Source organism: Neodiprion virginianus, chromosome 3, assembly GCF_021901495.1.
Source record: "Neodiprion virginianus isolate iyNeoVirg1 chromosome 3, iyNeoVirg1.1, whole genome shotgun sequence".
Lineage (NCBI taxonomy): Eukaryota > Metazoa > Arthropoda > Insecta > Hymenoptera > Diprionidae > Neodiprion > Neodiprion virginianus.
In genome coordinates, this window is record NC_060879.1 from 40,540,246 (window position 1) to 40,548,649 (window position 8,404).

Below are 8,404 nucleotides of genomic sequence, written 5' to 3' on the forward strand. Positions count from 1 at the left end.
TTGTAAATATGCAAAGTTTTCATAAAGATTTGTTAATTTTTGTTAAAAATTGTAGCGGCTTGTAAATTTTTTTACCGTAAAAATACAAATTTTCATGAAAGTTTACAAGTTTTTATGCGAAACTATGCATATTTAAAATTTTTTACGAAAACAATTTTTTGTATATAATTGTACGAAATGTCCCATTTTTGACAAAAATTTCTAGAAAATCGTAGAGATCGTTTTCACCAGGGAAAGCAGATATGCCAATCACCTGACACACCTGTCATGGCGTCGGAGTCAGCCAATAAGAATCAGCCTGGCGCCGAGCCAATATTTTGGTAAACAAATTAGAGGCAATGCCGGCGTCTCGTGACGTGTCACAAGGATGACACGTGAGGTATGCAGGGGTCTTATGACAATTGTTGAATGAGCATTACTATTATTATTATGTGTTGCTGGATCGTTTAAATTTTGGAAGGAAAGTTAGGGATCACAAAATCAATCGAAGGTGTTCCTCGTTACACGTCCGCCAGTCCTCAGTGAGGTTCCATAGTTTATTTATAATCAGGTATGTATGGAAGTAATACTTATTACAACTTTTTCATGACACTTTCGTTTTAAACAATCAATTAAACAATTCACATTCGTTATAGTCTAGTACACATTGTTTAGCTACTCGGTTCACGCCCCTCTTTGTAATCATAGTAAGAATTGAACATGTATTTTGTTCAATTTTTCACCAAGAATTCGTAAATCTTGATATTTTTTTTCACCGTAACTGTTCTTTGGCTTTGCGTAATTTGTGTTTGTTATCAGGCTCTGTTTTGAATAAATGTGGACAAGTATAATAAATTAATGTACAAAAGAAAAACCAATCGCATAACTTTTGATTATAAAAGACATGCAATTAAAAATCAAGTATTAGTGAATACATTGAAACTTTTGTTGCTTCTGAATAGATAGAGTTAACAATTTTATACATTTTTTTGTTTCCTACCATTGCAGAAAGTTATTTAAAACTATATTTTACAAAATCTATTCCTTGGTCCTGATAGGTCCTGTAATTTTATGCATAGTTGCATTGGATAATCTGGTTTGCTGCTATTGTTTTTCTCTATAAATGAAAAGAATTTTTTGTATAGTGTAGATTGAGATCCGTTAAGACTATTAGGCTTGTAAAATTTAAATGTTTTGTTGACTGTTGAGAAAATGCTGCTACCATCTCCAGTCTCTATGTTTAATCTGTAAATTTAAGATTCAACATTTTCCGCTGGAGTACAGAAACAAGAAAGACTGTGTGAAGTTTGCATCTGTTTAAAAAATATGCAGGACTGCTTTACTAGTTTATCTGATAATTCTATATACAACATTTTTATTGTGTATGAAAATTGCTTGTGGTCAGATATCTAATCATTCTTTTAGTTAATCTCTTATCTTAAGTCACCTTAGTCCATCACAATGATAAATATACTTGGGCTCAAATTCAGTAAGTTGATTTCAACCCACAGTTTCCTTTCACCGCCGATGAAAACTATTCGGCTAAAGGTAATTTCACAGCTCTGATTTGTACAAGATGAAGTGTTTGTGTTCCAAAATATTACTTTTCTCAAAATAATGCTTATTTGACAAGTCTTACTTTATATTTTCAGCTATGAGTCTACCGACATTGTACCAACATTACGTGTCGCCCAAAGTTAATTCCGGTCTTTACGCTAAACCTGATGGATTCTACTTGAATGGGAAAAAAATTTCCCTTCATAGCGGAGCTCTTCATTATTTTCGAGTTCCTCAAGCGTATTGGAGGGATAGATTAAGAAAGTACAGAGCAGCTGGTCTAAACGCTGTGGAAACGTAAATTTAAAATTCTATTAATTTTGCTATCAATGCTACCAAAAATATTTCAATTCATTTCCTTATCCTTCGACACTAAAAGTCTTGAAACATATTCAGATTTTTTATTCAATTCTCTTCAGCTATGTTCCATGGAATTTGCACGAACCCCTGAGAGACGTGTTCGATTTTGGTGATGGAGATAACGATTTTTCGGATTTTCTGGATGTTGTTAAATTTATCAAGATTGCACAGGAAGAGGATCTATTTGTGATTGTTAGACCAGGACCTTACATTTGTGCTGAATGGGATTTTGGTGGACTCCCAAGGTATGTTCACTTAGGCCTTAATGGTGAATATAAAAACATAATATATAATATGAAAAAAATGGAGGAAACTGGAAAATATCAAATTTGCATTTATCTGTTTGTAGTATGTAAAACATTCCGAAGAACAGGTTTTACAATCATACATTTATTGTAGATACCTTGATTACCATTACATCTGTATGAATGGTGAAAAATTTCCAGCTTGAACTCACAGTCACCAAGCGAATTAATCTTCCTCGAATTTTTAGTTGGATTTTAAACGAAGAGGGATTGAAGCTGAGGACCTCTGAACCAAAGTACATGAAAAGAGTTACCGATTACTTCAACAAACTTCTGCCACTCTTCACTGACTTACAATTTACAAAAGGGGGACCAATAATTGCATTTCAGGTAGATAAAGTAACACTAAGATATGTTTGTTTAAGTAAAATGGATGCAATATGTACAGATTTACGATCACAAAATTCAACTATATAATGTCAATAATTGTGTATGAGTAGAAGACTTGAAAGTACAAAAGTTATTTGCTTTCACAGATCGAGAATGAGTACGGTTCCGTTGAAGAAGATGGAACAGTTCCTGATATTGAATACCTTAAACAACTTAAAGATCTGTTCGTAAATCATGGCCTTGTTGAAATGTTCTTCACTTCAGACACTCCGACTCTTCATAGAGATGCTGGGTCCCTGCCAGGAGTGTTGCAGATGGCCAATTTTAAAGTTGATCCAGAAAAAGAACTAAATCTCCTAAAGGAATTGCAACCCAACCACCCAGCTATGGTCATGGAATATTGGACTGGTTGGTTCGATCACTGGCTCGAACCGTATCATTCCATTGAACCAGTTCACGGTAATTTGAAAATTATGGCGTTTTGGATCAATAATTAATTACTTTACGATATTTATCCTGAAAAGATGGTTTTTAACAAAAATTAGAATCATGAAGTTTATTCTGGAAAATTTAATTTTCCACATGTTCTCATTGACTTTCGTGCATCATGAACAAAGAGGGTGTGTGACATTGAAAATAAGTACGTGAAATTTCGGATAGTTCAACGCAATGATTGTATGAGTACCCATTTCATGTTTCAGTTTATGCTGATGTCCTAGAGAGAATTTTAAGTTTTCCATCATCTGTTAATTTCTATATGTTCCATGGTGGTACTAATTTTGGATTTATGAATGGAGCCAACGTTTTTGAGAACTATCAAGCAGACGTTACAAGTTATGGTAAGACTAAAGATCAAACTGATTTCTATAACGTTCATAAATTGTATCAGTTTGCTGTTTTGATCAGATAAACTCAATGGAGTAATCTTGATATATGATCCTAGGTATAATCATTATTTATTTGGTGGATACATATCTGTACCACATTGCGTAATTTTATGATTGCTGCTTGGTCGATGACTTCAGCATAATTTGAGAAAAACAAGTTCAATAATTATTTCTAATTAATGAAAGTCTTCCGCTGTTGCTCTTTCAGTGTTTTTATTTTTAACTACAATTCCCTTATGAATTCTTAAACATTCTCTCGTTTAATCCTTCTTTAATATTCGTTTTGCAAAACTTTTTTCCAGATTATGATTCGCCAATAACTGAAGCAGGAGACTACACACCGAAGTATCATAAAACCAAAGAGATTTTGGCAAAGTATCAAACTGTGATAACCAAATTACCAGATTTACCTGCAGAATCATCAAAAGTAGCTTATCCCACTCTGAAAATATTCGGTCATTTGGATTTTGAGGATATCCTTGATCAGTTGGTGGGTATTTTTCTCTTTACCAATGAAACCTGCGTCCTGCACTGTTTTACCTCTGGTTTCTTCAAATATCTTATGTATTACAGCCTGCAGACTTGAAGGTGAAATTATCCAATGTGACCAATATGGAAAACTTGCCAATTAAAAATGGCAATGGCCAATCTTACGGATACATAAACTACCGGAAAAAGGTTACATTGAAAACCGCGTCTACCCTGAAAATCTCTGGGTATGTGCAAGACACAGCAATGGTGCTTGTTGACGGAGAGCTGAAGAGCAAACCACTAGAAACTGAAGAAGATATTAATGGCTTTGGTTATTGGATGCAGAAGTGAGTTTTAGCACTTACCGGTCGAATAAAAAACGTGTATGTTCAGTTGATAAGACACTGACATATGAATCAATTGTTTCAGAGATGCTGAGTTAACATTGAATTCTGATAAAGCTGGGGAAAAAACTTTGGACATCATTGTAGAAAATTGGGGACGTGTCAACTTTGGTGTCCTTGCTAATTTTGATCAGAGAAAAGGTTTGTGGCAAGGGCCAGTTTACGTCGATGACAAAGAGCTAAAAGATTGGGAAATCTATGCTCTTGAGTTTGATTCTAAGTGGGCAAAGTCTCTAACTAATTGGAAACTGGGACCGCCCTCTATCAGCACTAGAGGTCCGTCCGTTTCCCGATTCGTCATAAACTTAGCTTTACCTCAGGATACATTTATTGATTTGCGTGGTTGGACAAAGGGTTTGGTATTTGTAAACGGTTTCAATTTAGGGCGGTACTGTCACCTTGGACCAACAAGGACCCTTTACTTGCCAGCGCCCTTACTTAAGAAAGGACAAAACGAAATTTTAGTATTTGAACATTTCAAGTCAGATATTGAATTGAGCTTCTTAGATTACCCTATTTTGGGAGATTTGAAACCCTGAAGTAACAAAAAAAAAAAAAAAAAATGTGAGAGAGCCAGACGTCATTTCTGATTATAAGTGTCATTTTACACCCGAATATCTGTCAGGGACATTTACATACAATTTCGTCAGTACCGCATGATGTTTCATGAAATCAGTTGTTGAAAGAAACGGTCACAAAGCGTTTCGTACATAACGCCAGCTTGTTTAAATACTTATCCAAGTATTGATGAAGTTCAAACATCAAAAAATAAGAACCAATTAAGCATAGTGAAGCGCTTTAGAAATCGTATAAACATAGTCATTGTATCAAATTCAGGTTTGACGTCTTCTCATATCTCAATATCTTACAAATATAAGAAAACAATTCATTAAATACGTAGAAAAAATCTATAGACAACTGAGTATATTTTATTATTTTAATCTGTATTATACTTGTATAATAATATGAATTATATGTACTTATACATATATCTATGGAAAAAGTAGAATCTTGGCAGACTTTTTGTAATGCGCATTCCTGTACAACTGGCTTTGTTAGAAAAGGGGCTATACTTCCTGAAATTTGTTAATAAAAAAATTAGGGCGTACAGCCAGAGAGAAACCTTCAAAGTTACATTACAATGGCTTATCCGAAAGCTTTTAATTCGTCATTCTACATATCAATATACACAAGTTACCACTTTTGCAACTTTGGCCCATCCTATACTCGTGTATACTATACCTATATCTGTGTATATCATGGGTTAATGACCTGCCCATCTACCTGCCCATGCTGGTTCAGATCCCATTCCCCTGTTCACAGGTATTAAACTTCAGGTACTCACGGCTGTGAGAACTTTGCTAAAGTACCTAAAACCTAAAACTCATATCTATAATTCTTTTTTGCTGTAAAATGACTGCTCATGTACTGTGCTTAACATCTTCCGGAGGAATACCAGTTTTTGTCCGAAAAAAAGGGGACGGTGATATGGTACAATAAATGATTTTTAACCCAAAACTTCATTGCAGTATAAAATCTGTAAGAGATTTCAATCACTGCGAATGCAAAAATACACTTTAACGTTAATTGTGAATCGAATTATTTTTATAGTTGTATCTCTCTACCTTTATAACAAAGTTTTTTTTGTTCCTATGCAAATGACTGAAGTATACGAAATGCTCTAATCTTCAAAGATATTGGAGATATTCAACTTTTATATCATGTCAAACTATTTCAGATAACGTTTTCGAAAATGGCATCGCTGAATGGTGTGCACATGTTTTTGAAGTCCCAGAACATTGAGCTACTGTACACAGACATGCCGGACACGAATGTTGTCTGGAAAGAATTCGAGGATAGCATATTACTGATAGCCATAGCCAGCGGTACAACAAACAATGTTCTAAACAGATTTCTAGAAGCTGTTTTCAGTGCGATGATCCTCATCGTCGGTATAGATGAAATAAAAAATCCAAGGAATGTTGAGAGGCTAAAGCGAGACCTGCGTGTATGCAATCCAATTATTGACAGACTACTGGAGTGCTTAGACATCGGAGATCGGATATGCGCCAAGACTGACTTGGTTGATATGACTGACAGTATTATGAGTCCCGAGAATCACTTACTGCAGGTATCAAAGCTACAAGTTCTTTGTAAACAGCAGAAAATATCTCACAATTCTATATTTTTTCATGGTGATTGGCTTATTGATTGAACAAACATAAAAACAAATCTTGAAATTTTTCACAGTCAGTTATCTTATGAGAGAAATAGCAGGTCTACTTGATTATAGATTAGTCTATTTGAATACTTGACTGTAATATGAACAACACCAGAAAAAAGATGATGTGATACGCAGATCATTTTAAAATGCAAGAAATTTAATTGCCCATCATTATAATTTCTGTGTTTGTGTTTTGTACTAGAGCTGCCTTGAAGGGTACATGGAATGTCTGGATTCTTTGTACGGCTGCCTTTTAGTGCATGGCTGCTTGGCGGTTGCGACTGAGAGTTGGTGGTCTTTGGACCCAATTGAAAGGAAATTACTAATAATTGCAGCAACTTGTGATGGAACTTGCACAGCGAGAGATCTTCCAGTATTCCTTCCAAATAAGAGTCCGAATGTATGAGACGATCATTTAAATATTTAGAATTGAAGTGCCTACGCGAAATGGCATCTAAAATCTTCAATAGATGTTTAAATTGATCAGCCTTACAGTTAAGAAAAAAATTATTGATTTCAGGTCGCCTTCAGATTGGTCTCTGTTACTCTGGTGAATCACGTTGAAGTTCTAGCTTTGTGTGGACCAACACCCGAGTTGGCCGAAACGGAACGATTGGCTATTCAGAGTTGGCGGAGTAGTATAGACATTCTGCGAGCTGCCGAGCAATGCTATCCCAGAAATTTTCCTGCCAGTGTATCATTGGATTCTGAGATATTAGGGTAAAATAATCTGAAGATAATTATAGTAGAGTTGACAGTAGTAAACTTTGCGCCTGACGGAAAGGAACCAGAGATATAGGGTTTATTAAAAATTTTTTCGATTCCAGATTTTTGTTGGCTAATCATGTGATAGGAAAATTTGTTCTGAGTCGGAATTCCCAAAACTCGAAGAACCGAGTCAGTGGAACACATAGATTGGATATTTTAAGAACATTTTACTATCAAGCTGTGGAAACATTTTTGCTTTCCGGCCCGTCTTCGAATCGAGATACTGAAGAAATCGACGAGTCGGTAAAGCCGTCGGAGTCGAAACACGGGCAGGTATTCGAAGGTGCTAAAGAAACTTACTGGTGTTCAGAGTTTCACAAATGTCATGCTCTCAAAGAGGGCGAGTATGTCTTTTGCGTATTATATACGTCCATAGTTCCTACACATACGATGAGACTTATTTCCCAAAAAACTCTCAAATCGCTCCTTGCTGATAAACAAGTTTTTTGGTAGCAGTTTCTTGAAACTGTTTTTGTTTAATTATATAATGACATCGATTATTCGACTACAACATATTATACAGCTGTTAATATTTTTATAATAATAATTTCTGAAAATAAGCCTAGTGAATAAATAGAATTATATAGATACTTGACCACAATAGAACGTTACATACTTGTAGTATCAGAAAACTGGAGAATATATTTTTGTATGGAAAAAAACATAATTTTATCTTATATAATAAGAATTAAATTTTATACCAATAGATCAAAAACATAGTATGAAATTAGTTGTGACAGTGCATTTTGAATAATATGGGCTTGTTGACGTAAACACGCAATTTCAAAATAACAATTTGTTTTGTTTCAGCTCAAAAATAATTTTTAATGTACGGGCACCGTGTATCCTGGCTCTTCACTATATATTCATTGATTTTTGAGGATAAAACATTACCTCAATGTTTTTGAATTTTTTTAGTTAGTCCTTATATTTTGTTCTGTAACCGTGAGCTATCGAACCCTCTTATTGTCATTAAATTTGAGAAACTGCAGATTTTTTAAATCTGTTCTGATCTCTCGACTTATTGGTTTTCGCTGGGCACATTTTGCCACCTTACCCATGTATCTAGAAATGATTTGCATCTGAGAACAATCCGCACGGCTGTGTGTCCGGTACATA

The 8,404-nt window shown here is 34.8% G+C and overlaps 2 protein-coding genes across 4 annotated transcripts; both read left to right on the forward strand.

Moving 5' to 3' along the window:
* The first annotated feature begins 254 nt into the window (after nucleotides 1–254).
* Nucleotides 255–4,918, forward strand: LOC124301201 (beta-galactosidase-1-like protein 2). Of its 2 annotated transcripts, none has more exons than XM_046755981.1 (9): nucleotides 255–550; nucleotides 1,632–1,833; nucleotides 1,956–2,141; nucleotides 2,390–2,531; nucleotides 2,678–2,990; nucleotides 3,233–3,370; nucleotides 3,721–3,908; nucleotides 3,992–4,236; nucleotides 4,319–4,918. In XM_046755981.1, exons 2-9 carry the CDS (start codon nucleotides 1,634–1,636, stop codon nucleotides 4,830–4,832), a joined length of 1,926 nt encoding a protein of 641 aa, XP_046611937.1. In that variant the 5' UTR covers nucleotides 255–550; nucleotides 1,632–1,633; the 3' UTR covers nucleotides 4,833–4,918. The 2 variants fall into 2 exon arrangements, with proteins under 2 accessions (XP_046611937.1, XP_046611938.1); XM_046755982.1 differs by lacking the exon at nucleotides 255–550 and adding an exon at nucleotides 1,217–1,527.
* Nucleotides 4,919–5,642: 724 nt separating this feature from the next.
* On the forward strand, nucleotides 5,643–8,027 carry LOC124301205 (protein fuzzy homolog). 2 transcript variants are annotated; one of them, XM_046755987.1, is made up of 5 exons: nucleotides 5,643–5,832; nucleotides 6,032–6,424; nucleotides 6,720–6,917; nucleotides 7,038–7,237; nucleotides 7,345–8,027. In XM_046755987.1, exons 1-5 carry the CDS (start codon nucleotides 5,794–5,796, stop codon nucleotides 7,736–7,738), a joined length of 1,224 nt encoding a protein of 407 aa, XP_046611943.1. In that variant the 5' UTR covers nucleotides 5,643–5,793; the 3' UTR covers nucleotides 7,739–8,027. The 2 variants fall into 2 exon arrangements, with proteins under 2 accessions (XP_046611943.1, XP_046611942.1); XM_046755986.1 differs by having other exon boundaries at nucleotides 5,643–5,784.
* The last annotated feature ends 377 nt before the right edge of the window (nucleotides 8,028–8,404 follow it).

Excerpts from the sequence above, each read along its gene's own strand:
- LOC124301201 (XM_046755981.1), top strand. The coding sequence starts at position 1,634 with ATGAGTCTACCGACATTGTACCAACATTACGTGTCGCCCAAAGTTAAT. Across the intron at positions 1,834-1,955 it reads GGTCTAAACGCTGTGGAAAC|CTATGTTCCATGGAATTTGC; the intron begins GTAAATTTAAAA and ends AATTCTCTTCAG. Across the intron at positions 3,371-3,720 it reads AGCAGACGTTACAAGTTATG|ATTATGATTCGCCAATAACT; the intron begins GTAAGACTAAAG and ends ACTTTTTTCCAG.
- LOC124301205 (XM_046755986.1), top strand. The coding sequence starts at position 5,707 with ATGACTGCTCATGTACTGTGCTTAACATCTTCCGGAGGAATACCAGTT. Across the intron at positions 5,785-6,031 it reads AAAAAGGGGACGGTGATATG|ATAACGTTTTCGAAAATGGC; the intron begins GTACAATAAATG and ends AAACTATTTCAG. Across the intron at positions 7,238-7,344 it reads TTGGATTCTGAGATATTAGG|ATTTTTGTTGGCTAATCATG; the intron begins GTAAAATAATCT and ends TTTCGATTCCAG.